This window comes from Hyperolius riggenbachi, chromosome 1, assembly GCF_040937935.1.
Source record: "Hyperolius riggenbachi isolate aHypRig1 chromosome 1, aHypRig1.pri, whole genome shotgun sequence".
Lineage (NCBI taxonomy): Eukaryota > Metazoa > Chordata > Amphibia > Anura > Hyperoliidae > Hyperolius > Hyperolius riggenbachi.
This window is the reverse complement of record NC_090646.1, coordinates 659,959,328-659,986,299: the sequence shown is the minus strand read 5'-3', so window position 1 is coordinate 659,986,299 and position 26,972 is coordinate 659,959,328. Positions and strand designations below refer to the sequence as shown.

Sequence of the window (26,972 nt, the reverse complement as noted above, 5' to 3'; positions counted from 1 at the left end):
GGGGGGGGGAAACCATACCTACGTGCCCACAGTAGGGATCCAGCTGCCCGACACCCCCTCCCCCCCCCCCCCAAACACGCCCTCCCGCATGTGAAATGTTTGGTCCTTAACGGAGGTAGGCGAGTAAAGACTGCCAGCAATACGGGGGACACCTGGCAACCCAGGGGGGGGGGGGGGGGAAACCATACCTACGTGCCCACAGTAGGGATCCAGCTGCCCGACACCCCCTCCCCCCCCCCCCAAACACGCCCTCCCGCATGTGAAATGTTTGGTCCTTAACGGAGGTAGGCAGCCGGTCTTGAAGGGGTTAAAAAGCAATCTTAATTTGTTAAGAAATATTGTGTCACAAAAGCATACAGAGCAGTTGTTGCATAACTGTTTATTTACATTAAATATATATATTACTACAAATATTACAAAAACCATCATTAAGAACAAAGGCATTTTTGTTTTTAATAGTCCATTTCAGCTAACAGTTAAAGGCCACATACATTTAAGGCTAATCATATTTTAGGTTAGTACAGCAAGGCCCTCAGTTGTGTCAAGTGTCTAAGAGAACAGAAAGGTCGAGGCCTCGCTCCTGACCATGGAAGAATCCAGGTCCAAGAAAGAAGACATAACTGCCTAAGAGGGATGTTTTAAGAAGCTTCCCATGTCCTCCTGGCCCCCACCATTGCCGCACAGGCCCCCCCTTGAAGATTATGTTCTCCTCTTCATGCAGGAGCGTTGCCATGCTGCACGTGAGAGTACGGTTTCACTGGTGTATGAAGAAGCGGGCGGCCACTAACATATCCGAGGACACATTGCAGGAGGACATCCGCCATAAGATAAGAGCTCTGATAAAGATGCATAGGCTACCTGCTCAGGAGGAGGACTTGGGGGAGACTGAAACCAACCTGAGAAGGTACAACACTTAACCAAAACCAACAGCTGTCCAACCCATTCCTCAGCAGGAACGGCAATATATGGACAGCGGAACAGATGAAGAGATGGAGTAGACATGGAACAGATTGATGGACTCGTGCTGCAGAGCACCACAAGGTAAGCCATTTGACTTGAAGGGATTCTATGCTCAGAAGACTTACAATTTCCAGCAGGATATAGGTTTTGCACATTGCTCTGACCAGCTTGTAATCGATACATTGGGCGCTGGAGGACATCATTATGGTTTTGGGTTAATTAGCCATTGTCTCTTCAGCTGTGGCATGGCCAGTGAGAGGATTGCCTTTGCAGGGCAGAGTATAGTACTTCTATAAAAGCACACCCCGCTTGGACCTCATATTCTGTAGGTGATGAACTCTAGACAGTCCACATTTAGGCCCAGACAGAAGGGCTGTTCGGGTCTTATAAGTTGATTCGTCTTTTCTGCTCCGGCAGCACAAACTCCATCATGTCCACCTTCGTGTTCAGTTCAGCCTCTGTTGCTTTCTACAGAATAAAAGACATTGATTAAACAGGCAAGCTCGAAATCAAAACCCACATAATGTCCTGGGGAGGGGGGGTTGTTTAAATATGTTTAGTTTTACTTGTAATGCATATAGTACAACATCAAAAAAATGCTGCATACAATGTGTCGGTTCTCACTTCTTCCTCCTTAGGGTGGCCATACACAGGTTTTCCCTGTCTATAGCCGGCAGATTCAAATCTGCTTGAAAAGCGATCTTCAGCCACAGGTGGGTTGTCCGTGGGGCAATTGTGCCGGCGTTTGATTTGGGGACAATTGACCCCATCCCTGCCTGTTTGCCGGCGTGCCTCTTCCTGAGTATGTTTGGCGTCTAGCATTTGCCACGTGACACAGGCACCTCAGCAGGAGTGAAGACACAGGAGGAGGCATGCCTGCAGGAAGGGGGGGGGGGGGGGGGGGAAGACCTGGGGGCCCATCAGATTTTCAACTTTATTTTATGCTGAAATCTATTTAAAAAAAATAAATAAATCTAAATCAAATCTGTGGGCTAATAGATTCTTCTCTGAACAAAGTCGATCAGAGAGGGATCTATCTGCTGGTTGATCAGTTGGCCACTGATTAGGGTTTAGCTTACCAGTAGGATAACAATTGTAATCTTATACCTAAGTAAAATTGCAGTGAAATTTGTCACAAAATCATAACACGTTTGCCCCAGATACTTTGTTCACTTAACCTCCCTGGCGGTAAGCCCATGCTGAGCACGGGGTAAGCCGCGCAGGAGGATTTCTCAGGCCCTGCTGGGCCGATTTGCATATTTTTTTTTTGCAACACCCAGCTAGCACTTTGCTATCTGCGTGTGCACTCCAATCGCTGCCGCTCCACGCCGATTAGCCGCCGCGCCGTTCACCCCCCCCCCCCCCCCCAGACCACGTGCGCTGTCTGGCCAATCAGTGCCAGGCAGCGCTGAGGGGTGCATCGGGACTCCCAATGACATCACGTCGGTGCCGTTAATCCCTCTAGGAAATCACGTTCTTTGAACGAGATTTCCTGATCGCAGATCGCCGGAGGTGATCGAAGCGTGTGGGGGGATGCCGCTGCACAGCGGCCATCATGTAGCGAGCCCTGGGCTCGCTACAGGATTTAAAAAAAACAAAAAAAACTGCTGCGCTGCCCCCTGGCGGTTTTTAATAGACCGCCAGGAGGGTTAAGCTATGATACACACACTTTTAATTGCCGACGCCTGCAGAGATCAGATGCCTTGGCGACAGTTTGATGCCAACCTCTGTACAGCAGTGATAATCCACAGTGCGAAGTGCAGCCCCAAGAACATATCTGACCACCTCTTGTCAGATATATTTAGAAGGGCAGTGAGACAGAGGATCAGCAGGACAGCCAGGCTATGTGCATTATTTAACTACTTCAGGACTGCTCACAGTAAACTCTGCACTGCACCTGTGGCTGCTTAAAGAGACACTGAAGCAAGAATAAATCTCGCTTCTTGTCTCATAGTCAGCAGGGACATGTGTGCCCCTGCTAAACCGCCGCTATCCCGTGGCTAAACGAGGGTCCCTGACCCCCCCGAACCCCCTATAAAGTAGGTGAAAAGTGCTGTCACAATTATTCTGAGTATTTTCTTGCTAGCTGGTGAGTTGCATACGGGCCACATGTCTACATTGACCTTCACAATCAATCACTGATCTAGGCAGCTTCTTACCAGTTCCCTCTTTGCTTCTTCTATCTTCAGCTTCACCAGAGATGGATTCTGAGGAGGGAAAATATGCAGGATGAGAATTCTAGGATCACAAGCACTTCCTGTAATAATAATAACAGGAACATTTTTAGGCCAATCAGAAGTCTTTTGAATCGCCTAGAATTACAGCAGCAGTCCAATTTCAGTTTGAAAAATTCTGCATTCTCCAACCGGTTGCATGCTTACGAGGCCTGTGATTGGCCTAAAATTACCGATTTGAAGTAAATCTGATTTCCGCAGATCTTTCTGATGCCGATCTGAAAAATCCAATTTACTGCAACTTGATAATTTCCGACCATCCCTTATTGTGTACATTACAAAACTATTTGGGGGGTGGGGCCGATTGGGGGGGGTTTAAGACATCCCACTGTGGGAGGGGTTTCACCACAATATCAGCCATGCAGACCCCGCTGATGATCTATAAGAGAAAAGGTGAAGATTTCACATGGGAAAGGGTATCAACTACTGATTGGTACAGATTGTAAAATTTGCATTAGTTCCTCTTTAAGTTATAGAACATTATAGAACACATGACGGCTGGTTCATTGGGTGCTTTTTTTTAATACAAATTCTGAATGGCCCTGTGAATTGGGCCGGCCTGGTGACTGAAGCACTCCCCCCTTCCCTAGACTCTGCAGATCTAGTGACTTACAGGAGCCAAGTCCAGGTAAGATTTCAGCTTCTCCTTTGTGGCCAAGGACTGCGCTTTCAGGTCGGTCAATGTCTGGAAAACAGATATGGAGGTAATAAGATGTAAAGAAAGAACACAGCAACCAGGGAACATACCTGATCACTGGGATTAATACACTTCATGGCTTTCAAATAATCAGAATCAGCTTAGTTCGCAAAGTACGATAGTTGTCGCATTTTGATTTATTATGGTAAACGTGCAATAGAAGCCAAGGACAGGTATAAAGACATTACAGACATTACAGGAAGGAGGATTGGGGTGGGGCTTAGAGTTCTGGAGAAGGACAGGCATACAGGAAGAAGGATTGGGGTGGGGCTTAGAGTTCTGGAGAAGGACAGGCATACAGGAAGGATTGGGGTGGGGCTTAGAGTTCTGGAGAAGGACAGGCATACAGGAAGAAGGATTGGGGTGGGGCTTAGAGTTCTGGAGAAGGACAGGCATACAGGAAGAAGGATTGGGGTGGGGCTTAGAGTTCTGGAGAAGGACAGCCTGAGGGGAGGGGATTCCTGTGCCTGGAGGTTTTGGTTGGGATGTTTCTGTGGGGAGATTCCAATAATCCAACATCTCTTTGTTTGTATACAATCTAATAATGATAAAAAGATCTTTACTTCCGATTATAAACTAAAGAGACCCTAATGCTGGGAATACACGGTGGATAGATGGTTAGATAGATAATTTCCGACATGTCCAATCTCCCGTTCAATCGTTTTGACGCTCGATTCCTGATAGAGCTGAATGGAAAAAGAAAAACGAGTGGAAGAGAATAGAGTGGGGAAAAAACCGACCCGTGTATCCCAAGCAACACACTGGTCTATGTCAGTAATAGATCCACGGCCGATTCCACCACTCTGATCGAATTGGCTAGAAATCGATGCAGCAGGAAGCATGATCAATCGGTCCGGATGGAAAATCTAGGCTGATCGGCTGCTGGCAGCAGATGGATGGCCCATAGAGTTGCATTGGATCTAATGGTGCAATAATGCATTTCAATCGATTTTCAATAGATTTCAAGTGTATGGCCACCTGTAGGCTGTGTTCCCACTTGAGCAAAGACGTGACTTTTGTTCCCATTCTCCACTCATTGTTACAATGAACAACTCCTATTTTATCACTTGTCACTCTGCAGTGCATCCGCGGGATCTGATGCAGTAAGCAGACCATACTTCTGTGCAATCTGTGATAATCCCGGGCAGGCGGATGCATTCCCCCCCTTCAGCCTATAGGGGGAGCGCATCTGCCCTGGGCTACACCCAGACATTACACTGTCTGCTCCCGTTGGCCGCACGTGGTCTGGCAGCAGGCAGGAACAGAGCCTAAACGAGAGAAGGGAGTAGTTGCTACGACTGCTGAGTGTGGGAAATCAGCAGTTTTACTTTTTTGCTCAGTAAGTCTTAAAGAAACAAACTCAGAATATTCTACATTAGTGGCAGGCACCTTGCTATATAGGACTCAACTGTGGGTCCCGGATACTGCCAAAGGGCCCCGCACCGGAGCAGATTTTACAAAGCCATAGCAAATAAAAATCAAACACCACTGGGCGAGATACAGCATTCCGATTGGTTGCTTTGAGCAGCTGATCATGGTTTGCACGAGTTCTCACTATTCTTACGCTGGTTTTGATAATTTTCTGCACTGTCCACTCAGCAAGCAATGCTTCTATCCAACAATCAGCCTTAAGCTCAACACACACCATACAATCTTGGTTGTACAGATTTACCAAATCTATGTAGTATAAGGGCCAACAGATTGAAAATAACCTGAATGATTGATTGGATAAGCTCTTATACTACATGAAAGTGGTAAGATTGAACAACCAAGATTGTATGGTGTGTGTTGAGCCTTAGGGCTGGTTCACAATGCAAGAGCTTTTTCTAAGTACTTGTGACATTAAACGCTCTTGCTTTTAATTTGATTCCACATCACAGTATAGTACTGAGTTGCTGTGCTCCTGGAGGTAGAATTTATGCCCACAACTGAAAACCACCAACAGTTGCTGTGCATGCACACTCCCTGCATACTCTTTCTTCCGCTTAGTTAGGGCCTGTATCCACTACACGCAGATTGGATGCAGAATGGATGCAGAAAAACTGACTCCACTAAACACAGTTTTTTTGATGCAGATTTTCCCATAGGCATTCATTGGAGTCAGTTTTTCTGCATCCAATCTGCGTGTAGTGGATACAGGCCCTAAATCCCTGTAATACACCCTAAAAGGTAACCTGAGAAGTTCTAAATATTTGATCCTTACCTGGGGCTTCCCAGAGTCCAGCCCCATAAGTCTCTCGCCGTCCTCCCACAGTAATTGCTTGAGCCGCATCAGTCTGGGTCTTCTGCGCATGCACAGGAGGTCCAAGCATGCACAGAAGACCCAGACTGCACCTAACTGAGGATGTTACTGGGGCTGATCGGGAGAACAGCAGGGGACTCAGATGAGCTTATGGGGCTGGAGGAAGTCCCGGGTAAGTATCAAATCTTTAGAACTTAACGTCTCTGGTACAGTTTAATGATGGCAATCGCTAGGGTTCCGGAACCCAATGCTCTCACACACACTGTACACACACACTGTACACACACACTGTACACACACACTGTACACACACACTGTACACACACACTGTACACACACACTGTACACACACACACACACACTGTACACACACACACACACACACTGTACACACACACACACACACACACACACACACACAGTACACACACACACACACACACACACACACACACTGTACACACACACACTGTACACACACACACACACACACACACACACACACACACACACACACACACACACACACACACACACACACACACACACACACACACACACACTACTGACCTCAGAGAGGGACACCAGAGAGCGGTGTGACAGCGAGTCTTCCATCCCTGCAGCAGACAGCTGATCCTGCATTACAAGGAGGAAAATAGTCTGTGAAAATGCAAATCCATTTGCTTCAACTTTACTCTGAGCTTTTAAAGGGGAACTGAAGAGAGAGGTATATGGAGGCTGTCATGTTTATTTCCTTTTAATCAATACCAGTTGCCTGGCAGCCCTGCTGGTCTATTTCTCTGCAGTAGTATCTGAGTAAAACCAGAAACAAGCATGCAGCTAGTCTTGTCAGATCAGACTTATAAGTCTGAACCACTGAAACACCTGATCTGCTGCATGCTTGTTCAGGGGCTATGGCTAATAGTATTAGAGGCAGAGGATCAGCAGGGGTGCCAGGCAACTGGTATTTTCTAAAAGGAAATAAACATGACAGCCTCCATATACCTCTCTTCAGTTCCCCTTTAAGCAAAAGAAATAACAAAACACTAACACTTTTTCTAAGTTTAAAGTGTACTTTGCTAGCTGCGTGTGCATTCCGATCGCCGCCGCTCCGAGCAAAGTCGCCGCTGATCCCCGCGCCGTGCCGCCCCCCCCCCCCCCGACCCTGTGCGCTGCCTGGCCAATCAGGACTCCCTTAGACGTCATCCCGCCCCGTCGCCATGGCGACAGGGGAAGCCCTTCAGGAAATCCAGTCAGGAAATCCCGTTCTTTGAACGGGATTTCCTGATCAAAGATCACCGGAGGCGATCGAAGCAGGCGGGGGGGATGCTGCTGTACAGCGGCTATCATGTATTTCAAAAATACATGATTTAAAAAAAATACAATTTAAAAAAAAAAAAATTTAAATAGTGCGGCGCTGCCCCCTGGCGGTAGACCGCCAGGAGGGTTAATAACAGTCAGATTCCACAGTGATGCACCCGCCAGCAGTAAAGAGGTCGCCTCCTGTGATACATTTCAGGATGTGAGATTTTACAATGGGCAAACATTGAGCAGAAAAAAGTTCACTGTAATTTTTTTTTATTTTATTTTTTTAAGGAATTTTATCCAGCGAGTTATATCCTCTTTAAATCCAAAAACATAAAGGAACTCTAAGATCTGGCAGCAATACTGTACATTAAAGTTTTACGTAACAGACATTTGTCTGCAGGATACCAGATTGCCACTCCTCCAGGGATTCTGAGCTACAGCGAATAGTGGCTAGGATAGCAATCCTACTGCTACTGATCAGTATTACAACTGCAGTCACATGCTAAAATTGTTAATTCAATAAAGCCATCGAAAAAACGAGTGCCTTGTAAAGGTGGTCATGCATCAGGCGACTTGGCGGACGATCGACCATCCGATTTAATTATAATCGAATTGGATGGGAAAAAAAAAAAAAAAACCGGTGCCGCCAACTGCATACCCAACCATTTCAGGACGAAAATTCGACCGCGCTGCAAGATGTTGAGTCGACTTGCTCGATCGGGTTCGCGGCGGGAACGGCGAGCAATTTCGCGACGACCGAGGAAACCCCTGTGACCAATTTCAGGCCATCGTGGTCAATCGGGTGCGTGACTGTAATAGTGTGCGATATCTGGACTAGCAACTGAACCCTGGACGAGCGACAGAACACCTTTGTCCAATCAGCACACATGCACGCACGCACACACACTACCTTGGCAGCTTGGATCATGCATTTATACTCCTGCGACTTGTCCTTCAGCTTCTTCATGTTCTGTGTTCGGACTTCTACTTTAGCCTTCTCCAGACTGCACTGCTCCTCCGCCTTCTTCAGATCCCTACAGCAGAGCATTAAACTTTACAAAGTGTTAACATATTACGCAGCGCTGTACAATAGATAGAGGAGACATTACAGCATCAAACAATGTCACACAGGGATATTATAGCGGCCAACAATGGTACATAAAAAAATATCAATATAAACAGCGGCCTTCATTCTCATTAACTACCTGCAAACCGCCGCAGTATAAATCTACGGCGGGCAGGGGGCGCTGCGGATCTGACCGGACGTAAATTCTACATCCCATTCACCGCCCGTCCCCGCCGCTGGATCTCCGTCGCAATGTGCTACCCTGCCGCCTCTATGATGGCAGAGCACTGTGAGCCAGGCAGGAGCAGTTTTCATTGGCTCCTGGCCCTGTCATTCCTGTAAGCCGTTCCCATTGGCTTACATGGAGTGACAGGGTCAGGAGCCAATGAAATGGCTCCTGACCAGCGACGTGTGTGTGTGTGTGTGTGTGTGTGTGTGTGTGTGTGTGTGTGTGTGTGTGTGTGTGTGTGTGTGTGTGTGTGTGTGTGTGTGTGTGTGTGTGTGTGTGTGTGTGTGTGTGTGTGTGTGTGTGTGTGTGTGTGTGTGTGTGTGTGTGTGTGTGTGTGTGTGTGTGTGTGTGTGTGTGTGTGTGTGTGTGTAAAACGCCTTGACCGATTTCAGATCCCTTCGTTTCATACACTACCTGGGATGATATGTTCTGGGGGTCTCGTGGCCCCCCCTGCACACATGGGCGGAGCTACAAACAGCAAATCAGATTTCCCCCATTCAGTTCAATGAAAAAAAATGTAAAAGGCTGCCATTCTCACAGTAATAAAGCCAGAGTCCCCACACTTGGCACAGTTGGTCACTTGGTGACCGAGGTTACACATCCAGGAAAAGTGGGCGGAGCATAAAACAGCCAATAAAATTTCAGCCATTCATTTTAAATGGGAAAATGTAAACTGCAGCCATTCTTACACTGTTAATCGCAGGGTTTTTCAAACTTTGCACACTTGGTCACTGCGTGAATGGGATTATTATTCTGGAAAGTGGGTGGAGCTTACAACAGCCAATCAAAATTCACCTACTGATTTTCAAGGGGAATATTTAAACTGCTGCCATTCTTACACTGTTAATGGCAGATGCCTCAAACTTGCTACAGTGGGTCATTGGGTGACTGGGGTCCAAATTCACTAAAGGGGCGGTGCCACAAACAGCCAATCAGATTTCCTTGGTGGATAAACTGCTTCCATTCACACATTTTTGATGCCAGGAACCTGAAAGCTCACAAACTTGCTCATTGAGTGACTGTGTGTCCAGGTTACAAAAAGTGGGCGGAGCCAAAAACAACTTTTACTGGGAAAATATAAACTGCAGCCATTCTTACACCGTTAATGGCAGGGTTCTCAAACTTTGCACAGTTGGTCACTGGGTGAATGAGATTAAGATTTTGGAAGGTGGGTGGAGCCTACAACAGCCAAGTAAAAAATAAATAAATAAATCACCTTTTGATTTTCAAAGGGAACATTTAAGCCGCTACCATTCCTATACGGTTAATAGCAGATGCCTCAAACCTGGTACAGTTGGTCACTGGGCGATTAGGGTTCAAATTCAGAAAGGGGGCGGAGCCACAAACAGCCAATCAGATTTGTTTATTTTCCAATGGGAATATACAAAGTATTGATTCCAAGGACCCCAAAGCTGATAAACTTGATGATTGAGTGACTGTATGTCAAGGTTAGAAAAAGTGTGCAGTGCCAACTGCATTTTTTTACATGGCAGGGTTCCCAAACTTGACAATTGGCCACTGGGTGACTGGGATGAATATTCAGAAATGTGGGTGGAGCCTACAACAGCCAATCAAAATAAACCTACTGATTTTCAAGGGGAATATTCGCATTGCTACCATTCTTACACTGTTAAAGGCAGAGGCCTTAAACCTGATACAGTCAGTCATTGGGTGACTGGGGTCCAAATTCAGTAAAGAGGGTGGAGCCACAAACAGCCAATCAGATTTGTTAGATGGATTTCAGCCAGCCATTCTGTTATTGGCAGGGTTCTCAAACTTGACACCGTTGGCCGCTGGGTGACTGGGACTAATATTCAGGGAAGTGGGTGGAGCCTACAACAGCCAATCAAAATGAACCTATTGATTTTCAAGAGGAATATTTACATTGCTGCCATTCATACACTCTTAATGGCAGAGGCCTCAAATCTGGTACAGTCAGTCACTGGTAGACTGGTGTTTAAATTCTGAAAAGGAGGCGGGCCACAAGCAGCCAATCATTTGTTTAATTTCAATTGTAAAATGCAACTTATTGATGCCAAAGACCCCAAAGCTCATAAACTTGGTCATTGAGCGACTGTGTGTCAATATTAGAAATAGTGGGCAGAGCCAAAAACAACTAACTTTTTACTTGGGAAAATATAAACTGCAGCTTTCTTACACTGTTAATGGCAGGGTTCCCAAACTTGACACAGTTGGTCATTGGGTGACTGGGATTAATATTCGGAAAAGTAGGTGAAGCCTACAAGAGCCAATCAAAATTCACCTATTGATTTTCCATGGGAATATTGAAACTGCAACCATTCTTACACTGTTAATAGCAGAGGCCTCAAACCTGCTACAGTCGGTCTGGGGTTCAAATTCACTAAAGGGGCAGAGCCAAAAACAGACAGATTTCTTTGCTGGATAAACTGCTTCCATTAGCACAATTTTGATGCCAGGAACCCAAAAGCTCACAAACTTGGTCATTGAGTAGTGTGTGAGGCTAAGTTCACAGTGGGACGTTAAAGTCGCACATAACACAACATTTAACACAGAATAACTCACTGCAATGAAAAATCAATGCCCCATTCACAGTACACACGTTGCATTGGTGTCGAACGCTGCACGTTAAGTAAAAATACTGCATGCTGTGCGTCATACACGTTATTAGCTGCGGACTGTTTGCACGTGCTCAGTAATGACTTGGAAGCATACTTTTCATTGCCTGTATTTTGTACTGTATGCAACGGTAACGCTGCGTTGCAACTTTTTGGGTGCGTTGCATTGTAAGTTTGCGGTGCGACTTTAATGTCGCATCAAAACGCAACGTCCCACTGAATGTAGCCTCAAGGTTACAAAAAGTGGGTGTAGTCAAAAACAGATTTTTCAGGGAAATTGTAAACTGCAGAGCCCTTCTTCACTGTTAATGGCAGGGTTCTCAAACATTGCACAGCTGGTTACTGGGTGACTAGGATTAAAGAGACTCTGAAGTGAGAATAAATCTCGCTTCAGACCTCATAGTTAGCAGGGGCATGCATGTGTGCCCCTGCTAAACCGCCGCTATCCCGCGGGCTAAACGAGGGTCCCTGACCCCCCAAATCCCCTCCGTGCAGCGGGGGATTACTTCCTGTTTGAGGCAGGGCTAACCGCCGCAGCCCTGCCCCACGCGCGTCTGTCACCGCGTATCTCTGCCTCTCCCCCGCCCCTCTCAGTCTTCCTTCGCTGAGAGGGGCGGGGGAGAGGCGGCGATGCGCCGCTGATAGACGCGACTAGAAGCAGGGCTGCAGCCGTTATCCCTGCCTCTAGGAGCAGCAAAATCTACGACCAACTTGGTCGGAGATTTTGCGGGGGGGGGGCGCGGTTGGGGGTGAAGGGACCCCCGTTTAGCCGCGGGATAGCGGCGTTTTAGCAGGGGCACAACAACTACTATGAGCTCTGAAGCGAGAATTATTCTCGCTTCAGAGTCTCTTTAATATTCAGGAAAGTGGGTGGAGCCCAAAAAAAAAAAAAAGCCAAAATTAACCTGTTGATTTTCCAGGGGAATATTAAAATAGCTGCCATTCTTGCACTGTTAATTGTACAGTTTGTCTTTGGGTCACTGGGGTTCAAACTCAGAAAAGGGGACAAAGCCACAAACAGTCAGATTTGTTTCATTTCATGGGAAAATACAAATTGATTCCAAGGACCCCAGAGCTCACAAACTTGGTCATTGAGTGACTGTGTCCAGGATACAAAAAGTGGGCGGGGCCAAAACCAAATTTCACTGGGAAAATGTAAACTGCAGCCCTTCTTACACGGTTTATGGCAGGGTTCCCCAACTTTGCCCAGATGGTCACTGGGTAATATTCAGGGAAGTGGGTGGAGCTTATAATAGCCAATCAAAATTCACCTGTTGCTTTTCAAGGGGAATATTTAAATTGCTGCCATTTTTACACGGTTAATAGCAGATGCCTCAAACCTGCTACAGTTGGTCATTGGGTGACTGGGGTTCAAATGCTAGAGAGGGGCGGAGCCACAAACAGCCTATCTGATTTGTTTAATTTCTATGGGAATATACAAATTATTGATACCCAAGGACCCCAAAGCTCACAAACTTGGTCATTGAGTGTTTGCGTGTTAGGGTTAGAAAAAGTGGGCGGAGCCAACACCAGTCAAATGCATACCCGGGCAACGCCGGGTCATCAGTGGGCGGAGACAAATACAAATTTCACTGTGAAAATGTAAACTGCAGCCATTCTTTCACTGTTGGGAGGGTTCTCAAACTCTGCACAGTTGGTCACTGGGTGACTGGGATTATTATTTAGAAAAGTGGGTGGAGCCTACAAAAGTGAATCAAACTTCACCTATCTCTTTTCAAGGGGAATATTTAATTTCTGCCATTCTTGCACTGTTAATGACACAGGCCTCAAACCTGGTACAGTTGCTCATTGGGTGACTGGGGTTCAAATTCAGAAAAAGGGGGTGGAGCCACCAGCCAATCAGATTTTTTCATTTTAATGCAAATTATTGATGCTAAAGACCGCAAAGCTCACAAACTTGGTCATTGAGTCAGACCCAGTGCACACTGAGTGGTTTTAGGTGCGATCCGCCTGTAAATACGCTTGGCTAATGTATGTCAATGGGATGGTGCAAGCCATGGGTTTGAGTTATTTGCAAACCGCAAACGTGCTGCACGTTTGCGGTTTTCTGAAGCGTTTCGTCCTCAATGTAAAGTATAGGAAAAAGGCAAACCGCTCTGAAAAACGCCAGATCAGAGCGATTTGCCAGTCGTTTTTGTTACAGAAGCTGTTCAGTAACAGCTTTTACTGTAACAATATGTGTAATCTGCTACACAAAAACGCACCCAAAACAGTTAGGTATGTTTAGAAAACCTCTCTATACATGCATAGAATCGCTCTGAAATCTGCCCCCAAAACCGCTAGCCTTTTGTGGATCTGATAGCGGTTTTGGTGTGCACTGGGCCTAATTGTGTGTTAAAATTAGAAAAAGTGGGCGGAGCCAATACCAGTTAAATACATACCCGGGCAATCAACTAGTTCTTTATAAAGACATTCCCTGAAAAAGATTTATACAATGATGGCCAGCCTCCCTGCTCACTGTAGACTTATTTAGCAGTTGGACTCAGCAACTGCCATTCACTAAGTGCTTTTAAAAATAAAGAAAACCCTGAGAACCCCCATGAGAAGATGGGCTAGTCCAAAATCTGTTGGTAATGTCAGATTTCTACTACTTACTGTAAGTGACAGCAACATAGGAGAAAAGTAATTTATGGCTTATTTTACTCTGAAAGAAATGTACCGGTACATCTTAATTGTATATGTTTACATGTATTTTAAATTTGAACATTTTCACGACAGAGGTCCTTTAAACAATACCAGTTGCCTGGCAGAGCTTCTGATCTTTCTGGTTAGTAGATCTAATTGCTAAATTACTATGTCACATACCTGAAACAAGCATGCAGCTAATCTTGTCAGATTGGTCATAGATATCGGATCTGCTTGCTAGTTCAGGGTCCTATTAGAAGCAGAAGATCAGCAGGACAGCCAGGCAATGTGCATTGTTTAAAATGAAACAAACATGTCAGCGTCCATCCATATCCCTCTCACCTCGCGATCCCTTTTGAGACATGCTTGAGCTGAACGTGGGTGTGAACCCCTGATTTGAAGGTGGGGGGTTCCATAGCATAAGACTATGTCTAATATCTGCAGTTTTCTGCTTTACCGAATGCGCTAAGGCTTTGTGAATGGGGGCCACTGTAGGGGTAAAAGGATCTCTCACTCACTGTTCCAAGGATTTCTCCATCACCAGAGCATTAGTCAGCTTCTTCCGCAGATTGATGAGCTCCAGTTCCAACTCCTGATTCCCGGCCTCTATAGTCACCAGATCAGAGCTCAGCTCATTCACCGCCGGGATGTAGCTGGGAAGACAACAGTCATTCGCTAGATCAGTAACAAGGTATAGAAGGCCAATACACAGTATGTGTACATTCATAGAGGGGTCAAATCTGCACAATAGTCACTGCTTTATTAGAGACAAGCTCTTACACAAGAGGACTATAGACCGTAATTGAGCTACCAATGATTCCGGCTTGTATTGCAACTTTATGCAACTTCACACTGGGACAAAACATTCACTTTCTACTTATATTGACTTGCTTAAAGGGGCACTACGGCGAATAATTGTAACATTTAACATTTAAAATATGTGCAAACAGACAAATGAGAAGTAGGTTTTTCCAGAGTAAAATGAGCCATAAATTACTTTTTCTCCTATGTTGCTGTCACTTACAGTAGGTAGAAGAATTCTGACAGAAGCGATAGGTTTTGGACTAGTCCATCTCTTCATAGGGGATTCTCAGCAAGGCTTTTATTCTTTATAAAGATATTACCTAAAAAGGATTTAAACAATGATGCTGGCCAGCTTCCCTGCTCGCTACACAGTTCTATGGCAGTTGGACAGAGCAACTGCCATTCACTAAGTGCGTTTGAAAATAAATCCCTGAGAATCCACCTATGAAGAGATGGACTAGTCCAAAACCTGTCGCTTCTGTCAGATTTCTACTACCTACTGTAAGTGGCAGCCACATAGGAGGAAAGTTATTTATGGCTCATTTTACTCTGGAAAAAAAAAAAACTTCTCATTTTTATATGTTTGCACATATTTTAAATTTTAAAATTTTTCGCCATAATGTCCCTTTAACCTTCTGAGTGTTTCGCTGCTCAGGAGGTTTTGCTGCCTCAGAGTCCCAGGACAAAACTATTAGATCTATTGGCTTCAAAAGATTTAGCTAGCACTAGGCTAGCTAGTACAGGTGGCCGGCACCCCCCAATCACCCCCGATCCCCCCGCTTATACATTACCCAGCCTGGCTCCAGCGATCGCTGCAGCCTCCCCGCACAGCTCTGCTCTCTGTATGGGGAGGATTGTACATGACGTCATGCACAGACCCGATCCTCCCTATAGAGAGACCGGAGCTCTGCAGGGAGGCTGCACAATCGCTGGGTAGGCTAGGTAATGTATGCGTGGCTGGATCGGGAGTGAGAGGGGGCAGTTCTGGACACCAATACTAGCTAGCCTAGGCGTAGCTAAAGCTTATTCAGCCAATAGATCTAAAATGATTCCTGGGGGACTCCTGAGGCCAGCGAGCGATATGCCCGACACAGTGTCGTGAAGAAGTTAAAGGACAACTGTAATGAGAGGGATATGGAGGCTGCCATATTTATTTCCTTTTAAACAACAGTTGCCTGGTAGGCCTGAACAATTTTAGGAAAAGATTGAATTGCACGATTTCTATCAGAAATTGGGGTTTCGATTCACCATTTTCTTCAAATCAATCTTTAGTACTGAATTTACAATGTACAGTAACGTTTACAAACATGCATTGTCATAAAATGCCATAATGTGCAGTAATAAACTGCTATGTAAGACAACGGTGACCATTCGTTTTACCACCTCTGGTAGGGGCAGATAACGAGTCAGTACAGCGACAGTGCTTCTCCTGCAGCAACAGCTCGCTGCTTCGTGCACAGGAGTCAGTGCCACGGCTCTCACCACACCCGGCGGGGGCTCACTCTCTCCTTCCGCCTACTACGTCATCAGCTGGGCCCCAGGCCAGCGCAAGAATCAGTGTGTGAGTCCTTCCTCAGCTCTCAGAGTCTGCAGGCCGGTCAGTCAAGCTACAGCCAGTTATAAAGCCTGGCCCTAGAAACACATTTTTTTGATTAATCACAGCTCCTTTGTACAGTGCCCAGTAGCAGCAGGCTAACACACAACAGCTTTGCAGATCACTACATCAAGCTGTGCCCTCATTCACACTGTGTTATGGGAGGCTGTGATTAATCCTAACAAAATTGTGCTTAGTTTCAGGCTTGATGACTAGCTGGTTGGCTGAAGCTTGACTGAAAGGCCAGTGCAAAGTCTCAGAGAGCTTAAAGGAGTGGTCCAAGCATAAAAAAAAAAAAAAAAGTTGAGAGAAATCCACTTACCTAGGGCTTCCTCCAGCCCCTGGCAGCCGTCCTGTGCCATCACGCAGCTCCAGCAGGTCCCGGTCTCCTCTTCTGCGCGCCACAGCGCGGGTCACGTGGTTTCCCCGACGTCATTAGGACGGTACTGCGACAGCGGAGGAGACCGGGACTCAGGAGCCACCAGAGCTGCGGCGAGGGCACAAGATGGCTGCCAGGGGCTGGAGTGTATGGTGGGGGGCGGAGCCTAGTACTGGCAGGGTCAGTGTGCTCTGTGCGAGACAGTGGAGCTTCGCAGAGCAATGCAAGTATGAATGCTGTGAAGCCTTATGTGATGACGCTGGGGACAGTGAACGGTGACACTGTGCCGACTCAGCCAGTGGACTGTGGTGGAGTGAGAGTCTCATCAGGTATGAGATGCGGCGGGGGGCGGCTCCAGAGTGGCTTCACCAATCACCGGATCTAATTGGTGTGACGGCAGTGGCAGGCGGAGCTAGAGAGCAGCCCAGCTCCTCCTATTCCCTGGATCTTCTCATCACGTCTGAGGGCGGCGGGGGGCGGATCCAGAGCGGCACACAACTTTGCCAATCGCTGGATCTATGTGGCATGACGGCGCAGCGGTAGGTAGAGCCGCACGGACCAGCATAGCAGGGAAAGGGAAAACCGCAGCTATTGACGATCACTAGATCGTCTTAACAGGAACTGCGGTTTCGGTTTAAAACCACAAAATCTTTCAGCCCTATTGCCTGGCTATCCCGCTGATCCTCTACCTCTAATATTTTTAGCTATAGCCCCTGAACATGCATGCAGCAGATCAGGTGTTTCTGACATTATTGTCAGATCTGACAGCATTAGCTGCATGCTTGTATCTGGTGTACTTCAGACACTGCTGACCAGAAAGATCAACAGGACTGCCAGGCAACTGGTACTGTTAAAAGTGAACCCGAGGTGAGAGGTATATGGAGGCTGCCATATTTTTTCCCTTTTCAACAATACCAGTTGCCGGGCAGCCCTGCTGATCTATTTGGCTGCAGTAGTGTCTGAATCACACCAGAAACAAGCATGCAGCTAATCCTGTCAGGTCTGACAATAATGTCAGAAACACCTGATCTGCTGCAAGCTTGTTCAGGGGCTATGTCTAAAAGTATTATAGGATCAGCGGGATAGCCAGGCAACTGGTATTGCTTAAAAGAAAATAAATATGGCAGCCTCCATTTAACTCTCACCTTGGGTTCACTTTAAAAAGGAAATAAATATGGAACCCCTCTATATACCTCTTATTACAGTTGTTCTTTAAGCCATATCCCCAATGTGCTACTAGACCCTGGTGGTCACCACATCTGGCGAGTGGCTTCTGATTGGGTGTGGTGGAGGTATAGTGTGATATGCAGGAAGAGGGGCCTTCAAACATTTGCAAAGGAGGAAAAAAAAAAAAAAAAAGACTTCATGATGTGGAACTTTTTTTTGCCATTACATATAATTTGAGGGGCGCCTGTACTGAGACTGAGTATTAAACTGCACGAAAAAGAAAACAAAACAAACAAAACAAAACAAAAAACAAAACAAAACAAAAAGCAGGAGGCACCCTGGACAGCAAGCTGACTAGGGTGCAAACAGAAACAGCTAGTGTGCACTACATGTTGTGTATTGCAGGCCTTACATTTATATTGTATATCAGTTATGTACCCATGTCCTTTTGTGCTATGGAATCTATAGAAGATAGAGCTTTACAAACGTTTATGAGTGGATACATATTTTACCTGTCCCCCCAGTGGTTTCAGAATGGGGAAGTACAGATCTTTAGATGTGTGACCAGACAAAATAAATGTAACCACGTATGTACATCAACGATTGGTATATGAATGTAGACACCAGTCTTACCTTGCCAGCGAGGAGTCCTTTATCTCCAGTGCCAGGCAGCTGTCCACCAGCTGGGTGAGGTAGGTGTTCCCCATACGAGACAGGTTGGTGTAGGACGGACCCAGGCTATCAGTGAGCACCTCCTGTAGGTAAGTGGCTGCAAGGACAGGTTAGCTTCAGATTTGCAGCATTGTAATGACACACAATTTAATACGCAGACATGAGTTTTAAAGGTTACCTGAACCAAGTAAAATTAATTAAAATAAACATGATGTACCTATGAATTAATATTACATACTTACCTTCCTTTAAGTTCCTCTCACCATTTTATCACTATTTTCCTCTAAAAACAATTCCTTCCAGTTCTCACTAGATCTTTTTCCACTAGATCAGATGCTGGCAGTTATAACTGAATGGACAATTGCTGTGCAAGGTAATGTCCATGTTTCCCTATGGCTCAAGTGGGCGACTTTACAGGTGAGTGAAGTGCTGACCCGGAAGCCGTTATGGGGTCATTGCCATTTTTAAAACAGAGGACAGAGAATTTCATCAATCACAGTGGGCAGACAGGCCACGGGAGAGGAGAGAGAGATTGAGGAGTAGACTACGCGGGAGGTAAGTATGACGGGTGTGTGTTTATTCTGACTTTTTAGATTCAGGTTTGCTTTAAAGGGCAACTGAAGCAAGGAGGTATATGGAGGCTGCCATATTTATTTCCTTTTAAGCAATACCAATTACCTGGCTATCCTGCTAATCCTCTACCTATAATACTTTTAGGGCTCGTTCCCACTATCGCGAATCTGCATGCGTCCAACGCATGCAGATCCGCACATGTAATGCAAGTGGATGGGCCTGTTTCCACTGTAGCGTTGTTGAGGTGCGTTTTTTTCAGCGGTAAAAAAACGCACAAAAGAGCCAACGATTTCGCCTGCGTCAGGAATCCGTGCGAATCGCCGCTAATGTATTTAATAGTAAAAACGCATGCGTTTGTTACATGCGTTTTTACCCGCGATTTCGCGTGCGATTTCGCACCTTTTTTAATTTTATTTTGCCCTGGCAGTGTCATGGTTAATTTCGCATGGCACCCTGCCATGCGAAATCGCATGCGAAACCGCGGGTAAAAACGCATGCGGAAACGCATCCGCATGCGTTTTTACAAGCGTCGGAATGCGGCCGAAATCGCGTCGCAACAGTGGGAACGAGCCCTGAGCTTTAGCCCCTGAACAAGCATGCAGCAGATCAGGTGTTTCTGATATTGTCAGATCTGAAAGTTTAGTTTCATGCTTGTTCCTGGCATTATTCAGACACAACTGCATCCTAATAGACCAGAGGACTGCCAGGCAACTGGTATTGTACAAAAGGAAATAAATATGGCAGCCTCCATATATTTCTCACTTCAGTTGTCCTTTAAGAAATGAAGGCCATCCTGCTCTCACCTTCAGCTTTGATCTCTGCAGTCTTCAGCTTCTGGTCTTCCAGAACAATTGTTAAATCTTTATCCCGCGCCTCGTTCCACTCCGCCAGCTGGTACAGGAGCTCCACTGTCCGCGTGTTCACCTCGTACGGAGGCAGCACCTTGTCCCCAAACATCTTCTTCAGCCATGTGTAAATCTATATAAAGAAGAAAGAATAGCACACGTGTGACAACAGCTAGTGATGTCACTTCCTGAACAGTTATCAAAGCTAGTGTCAAACAGCTCTTAGTGTAAGCAATGACCGTTCTCATAGGCCATTAAAGAGACACTGAAGCGAAGAAAAAAAAAATGATGAAATAATGAATTGGTTGTGTAGTACGGATAACTACTGGAACATTAGTAGCAATTATTATAAATATTTTTATTTTCAGCTATATAGTGTTTTTATAACATTGCATCGTTCTCTAATATTTGCAGTTTACACACTACTCAGCATTCTAAATGATTTTACAGAGCAGGCCAGTGAACTTTTGACCTGTCCTCTGCAGAGAAAAACACACTACAGTGACAGACACTTAAGATAATAAGCTTCAGAAGACAGAGCTCTCTGCGACTTTGAAAGTCGTGGAGCTCCATGGCTCTTTTGTCTAGATAACAACTGGAGTTTCTTAACTCTTCCTGTACTGGAAACAATATTAGACTTATGTCTCTGCTCCTAATGTTGTATTTCTTAGCTGTACCACACATACAAATCATATCATAATTTGTTTTTTGTGTCAGGCTCTCTTTAACGTAGAGCATTTGAACAAGACCATAACATCAACCGCCTCATACTCAACTGCCTAACTGCTCTGTCTCTTAGGGCTGGTTCACAAGGGCGTTAAACACCAGGGCTGTGGAGTCGGAGCTGGAGTCGGGGCAATTTTGGGCACCCGGAGTCGGAGTTGGAGTCGTGGTTTCAGAAACTCAGGAGTTAGAGTCGCATGATTTTTGTACAAAATCCACAGCCCGGAGTCGGAGTCGGAGTCTGAGCAATTTTGGGTACCCGGAGTCGGAGTTGGAGTCATGGTTTCAGAAACTGATGAGTCGGAGTCGGAAGATTTTTGTACCGACTCCACAGCCCTGTTAAACACGGCGGTCAATCAAGCACTGTCCAGTCAAATTAATGGAGGTGCTTTTCAAACCACCGTAAAGCTTTTCCTGTCGTACATGTAAATGGCATGCTTGATTCAGTCGTCTCATCCTGGACATTATATGTGTCCAGGGTCGTAGCAGCATTCTGGCTGCCGGGCACAAGTGCCATTCGGGTAAAATTACATGCAGCGTTTGCGTTACACCATGTGTCGCGTTTGATATGCAGCGGTATTGCCCAGCAGCTAAAATCAATCTCATGACACTTTTCCAAACAACGACTGCCATGCTCAGATGCAAATTCGTGGGGAGGCCATTTGTCCATCTCCTGTGCCAAGGACCTGCCGGTGGATGGGAGGGTCTGACAGGCAGTGAATTCACTGCCTTCGCTGTTTGTGGAAAACAGGCACGATACTGTAAACCAATCTTCATCAACCTTTTTACCCTGGAGGTACCTTGAAAATAGCTTGTGGGTCTCAAGGAACCCATGCAAACAATGTTTTGATCCCAAAGAACCCCTGCATTAATTTTGTAGGCGGTATGGTCTTTAAAAGTAGGTGAGGCTGTTTATTTCACTATTCCTCATTACACTGCCACTCATTATACGGTCTCCTAATCCTGGTGATTTTATTATTGTGCTCATTATTATTCTGACCCTCAATTTAGTGCTTCTTTTTATAGTACCCCATTATAGTGTGCTTTCTACCATACTTCCACCCATGATGGGGGAAAATGCCAAGGAACCCCTGCAGAGTACTGAAGGTACCCTCGGGCTCCAGGGTGAGCGCTGTAACAACAGTGCAGGAGACTTGGGCACAGACGGCGCCACCATAGACCATAATAGGAATTACAGCTATAGCTGCGCACAGCGAGTAACTTCAATGCCGTCAGAAGACGGGAGCTCAAGTTGCTTTTAAAACACTGTAATTCAGCCGCCAGCAATAGCTGAATTACCTCATTCCCCACCATCCACGTGGACCTGGAGGGGGAATAGTAATGAACGCCCCCGGGACTTGTGCAGCAGCAGGATAAGCCATTTATATCGGCTGTATCCTGCGCCCAAGTCTCCCGGCGGCGATTTCATATGTATGCCTCAAGGGAGCCCTGGTTGAGAAAGCCTCCTGTAAACATTGCTCTGTGTATCGTATTAGAGTGACCAGACGTCCCGGATTGCCCGGGACGCGTCCCGGATTCGGGGTCCGCTGTCCCAGGCAGCATGAGGTCCCGGGAAACGTCCTGCTTTCAGCAGCGGGACGTCCCGGCCTCGGGACTCTGGTCACTCTCCTCATGAACTGGCAGCGGCGTCTATAGACGTCATGCCAGTTCATTGCCCGCAGCCCCGCTCCAGCCTCGTCTTCCGGTGTCAGTTCCGACACCGGCAGGCGAGCAGGGCTACAGCAAGATGGCTGCCGAAGCCCTGTACTGGAGACTATTTGTGTCTCCAGTACAGGGCTTCGGGCGCCATCTTGCCGTAGCCCTGTCAGCGCGGAACTTTGCAGGAGGAAGGTGGTCCCGGGAGCAACGCGCCAGAGGCCGGAGACTTCTGCCAGGTGAGTAAATGCTTTTTCCAGGTGAAACGTTTGCCCGCACTGTGTTTTTTTTCTGGTGAAATGTTTGCCAGCATTGCGTTTACTTTCTAGTGAAATGTTTGCCCGCATTGCATTTCTTTTCTGGTGAAATGTTTGCCCGCATTGCGTTTCTTTTCTAGTGAAATGTTTGCCCGCATTGCGTTTCTTTTCTGGGGAAATGTTTGCCCGCATTGCGTTTCTTTCCAGGTGAAATGTTTGCCCGCATTGCTTTTTTTTTTCCAGGTGAAATGTTTGCCCGCATTGCGTTTCTTTTCTGGGGAAAGGTTTGCCCGCATTGCGTTTACTTTCTAGTGAAATGTTTGCCCGCATTGCATTTATTTTGTACTGACAGGTTGCACGCATCGCATTTTTATTTTGTACTGACATGTTTGCCCGCATTGCGTTTATTTTGTACTGACATGTTTGCCCGCATTGCGTTTATTTTGTACTGACATGTTTGCCCGCATTGCGTTTATTTTGTACTGACATGTTTGCCCGCATTGCGTTTATTTTGTACTGACATGTTTGCCCGCATTGCGTTTATTTTGTACTGACATGTTTGCCCGCATTGCGTTTATTTTGTACTGACATGTTTGCCCGCATTGCGTTTATTTTGTACTGACATGTTTGCCCGCATTGCGTTTATTTTGTACTGACATGTTTGCCCGCATTGCGTTTATTTTGTACTGACATGTTTGCCCGCATTGCGTTTATTTTGTACTGACATGTTTGCCCGCATTGCGTTTATTTTGTAATGACATGTTTGCCCGCATTGCGTTTATTTTGTACTGACATGTTTGTCCGCATTGCGTTTATTTTGTACTGACATGTTTGTCCGCATTGCGTTTATTTTGTACTGACATGTTGCCCGCATTGCGTTTATTTTGTACTGACATGTTGCCCGCATTGCATTTATTTTGTACTGACATGTTTCCCATTGCGTTTATTTTCTGGTGTCCGGGGTAACTGTTACTGCATTTATTATTTAATGGTCATAGATGGCTATGTTTGCTGCTTTGTGGTTACGGTATACTATTAGCATCACACAGCTTATGCACACCCATGATGCAAAGTCTCGTCTGTCCACATCATGGCGTAAACACTGCTTTCTTATGCCTCGCTGTTACATCATTACGTTAGCTCCGCCCATACAATGGCATGGCCACGCCCATTTTACACACACACACACACACACACACACACACACACACCCCGGTCTTCGTCGCTGCGCGCTCCTCAGTCCTCCCCACTTTCCGCCGCGGCGCGCCGCCCCCCTCCCAGGTTGGACCCACAAAAATCTGGTCACTCTAATTGTATGCCATGTTCCCTTCATCTCCTGCAGATTAGACCTCTCCAAGTTCATTCTAGTTATAGATTCTTTTTTGCCATCTTTTCCTCCTTATTAATAAGTAATGCTGTACACATTAGATACTATGTAAGATCTTTATTAAGGTGGCCACTAACGGTCCAATTTCTAGCGAAAAATCGTTCGAGCGATCAGAAATTCTGATCGGATTGGTTGTAAATTTCCATTGGTGGACACAATCGATTATGAACGAGTGAAAAAAATGTCATCCGAATTAATTTTCGTCGGACCAAAATTTGGATTTTCTTGTTGGTTGTGATAGATAGGAAGCAAAGATTAGTTTGTTGATGGTGTAGTGAACGATGTATTACAATATTTCACTTCCGATCAGAATTTCTAATCGCTCAAATTATTTTTTTCAATAGAAATTGGACATTTAGTGGCCAGCTTAACCTATTTTGGTTCCTGGACGTAGAAACTACGTCCAGGAACCATGCGCGCTGCCGCGCGCTCCCGGCCGCGGATTCGGTAGCCAGGGAATCAGTGTATCGGGCTATGGTGCCCGATCACTGATTCCTCTCCCCCGCTGAAAAAGCGACAGCTTCTCTCGGAAGCTGCGCCTTTTCTGGCTGTTCCCTCCCCGATGTGTCACTCTAAGCGTGTTACGCTTAGAGTGACGTCATGTAAACAAACTCATGGCCGCCATCTTGTGGCCAAAAAGTAATACTACAACTAAAAATAAAAAAAAAATGAAAATCAACACACATTTACATTACCTCCTTTACATTTACCTCCCACCCTCCCAAAACTACCCAAATAAAATGTTTACTATATAAAAAAAAAAAAAAAAACATGTAAATATTTACCTAAGGGTCTAAACTTTTTAAATATCAATGTAAAGATGAAATATTTCTATATTTTTTTTTAGGTACTTATCTGTTAGCCGGGCGCATCCTCTAGGTGGCGACAAAACTCCACCAGATTTACATCTTTCCCTACTATCCATGTCGGCCTGGAGGGGGAATAGTAATTAGCGCCACCTGCCGGATGCGCCCGGCTAACGGATAAGTACCTTTTTTTATTTTAAACTTGTAAATAGTGATAGATGCAAAATGGAAAAAATGCACCTTTATTTCCAAATAAAATATTGTCGCCATACATTGTGACAGTAAAGTGGCTCTTAGCAAAATGTACCCCCCAAAGAAAGCCTAATTGGTGGCGGAAAAAACAAGATATAGATCAGTTCATTGTGATAAGTAGTGATAAAGTTATAGGCTAATGAATGGGAGGTGAACATTTCTCACGTGAAAACGACAGAACCTGATTGGGTTAACTGAGATTCAGCTGACCACTTGTATTTCTTATGTTGCTTTTAAAATATGGGCATACCTCCCAACTTTTTAAGATGAGAAAAAGGGACACTTAACCCTCCTGGCGGTTTGGCACAATCCGCCAGGGGGCAGCAAATACGGTTTTTTTTGTTTTCTTCATGTAGCGAGACGAGGTCTCGCTACATGATAGCCGCTGCTCAGCGGCATCCCCCCAGCCCCTCTGATCGCCGCCGGCGATCGGGAGATCCCGTTCAAAGAACGGGATCTCCTGGAGGGCTTCCCCCGTCGCCATGGCGACGGGGCGGGATGACGTCACCGACGTCGTGACGTCAAAGGGGACTCCGATCCACTCCACGGCGCTGCCTGGCACTGATTGGCCAGGCAGCGCACGGGGTCTGGGGGGGGGGGCTGGCGGCTGCGGCGACGCGTATAGCGGCGGATCGGCGGCGATCGGGCACTGCACGCAGCTAGCAAAGTGCTAGCTGCATGCAGCAAAAAAAAAAAATATGCAAATCGGCCCAGCGGGGCCTGAGCGGTGCTTCCCGGCGGCATGAGCACGGGCTATGCCGCCAGGGAGGTTAAGCCATGCCCCTGCCACATCCCTGGCCACGCATACCATAAAGATTTCATAAGAAACATATGTTGTTTTATAATTCAAACCACACTGGTCCTTTCTATCCTGGTTCATTTTCCTTCATAGTAACATTTTAAAATTAGTAATATATCAATTTAAAGGTTGGGAATACAGTTTAGAGCCAAACACATTTTTAGTATATATATATATATATATATATATATATATATATATATATATATATATATATATATATATATATATATAGAAAGAGAGACCTGAGAGACCTGAAAGAGGAACAAATGAGGGTGAGAGGGACAGTCCCTCCGAAAAAGGGACAGTTGGGAGCTATGATATGGGGTGGGGGCTACATACATCAGAACAAGCCTGGGGCCCTTTCCTATTACAAAGTGAAGCAAAGCATTCTGGGCCTTATAGTTTCACCAGTGAGCACATAAGACGGACACGCCCGACATGCAGCAATGAACCACAAGTCCCAGCAGCAGACAGAGGGCGGGGAAATCACGTGATCCACCCCAAAGTTTACCTTCGTGCTCCTCTCATCCATCTCTGCCCAGCTGCTAGCGCGCGCCTCTGGTTTGTATGTCAGCTGACGCCTCTCCGCCAATCAGCGGCGGCCACAGTCACTGGGCGGAAGGAAGTCACCGGAGGCAGACTCAGCGCCTTTCTATAATTCTATAATAACTATATAATAATAATATAATGTGACAATTAATAAAAACAAACGGAAGGAACAGACACAGCACTTGTCTTGAAGAAAAATACGCGGTTTAACAGTGTACATGAGCTCTACAGGCGACGTGTCTGCAGAATTCCGGCGCGTCCGCCATTTTACCGAAGACCAAATGTAACGCGAGTGAGCGGAAACCGCCACCAACATGGACGTCCGTGCTGGGGACAACCCTGAGCAGAAAGCCACCGGTCTCTAGCAGATGGCTGGATGTAGAGGTCAAACCCACACGCTGACGCTGAGCCTCAAGGATACGTCCTCCCTTATCATTGCCATAGCAACCAGTGCCCTATAGCCTGCTATAAGCATACGGAACAGATTACTGGATAGATATGAACTATGGATGCATTATTACCCATTA

The 26,972-nt window shown here is 46.0% G+C and overlaps 1 protein-coding gene across 1 annotated transcript; it reads right to left on the bottom strand.

The window, feature by feature from the left end:
• Window positions 1–364: 364 nt before the first annotated feature.
• Window positions 365–26,710, bottom strand: HAUS1 (HAUS augmin like complex subunit 1). Its single transcript, XM_068272031.1, has 9 exons — window positions 26,408–26,710; window positions 19,972–20,146; window positions 18,557–18,692; window positions 14,498–14,632; window positions 8,352–8,475; window positions 6,704–6,769; window positions 3,808–3,879; window positions 3,120–3,167; window positions 365–1,428 (listed from the first exon to the last, which is right to left on the bottom strand). The coding sequence occupies exons 1-9, from the start codon at window positions 26,426–26,428 to the stop codon at window positions 1,345–1,347; spliced, it is 861 nt and encodes a 286-aa protein (XP_068128132.1). The 5' UTR covers window positions 26,429–26,710; the 3' UTR covers window positions 365–1,344.
• Between the last annotated feature and the right edge of the window lie 262 nt (window positions 26,711–26,972).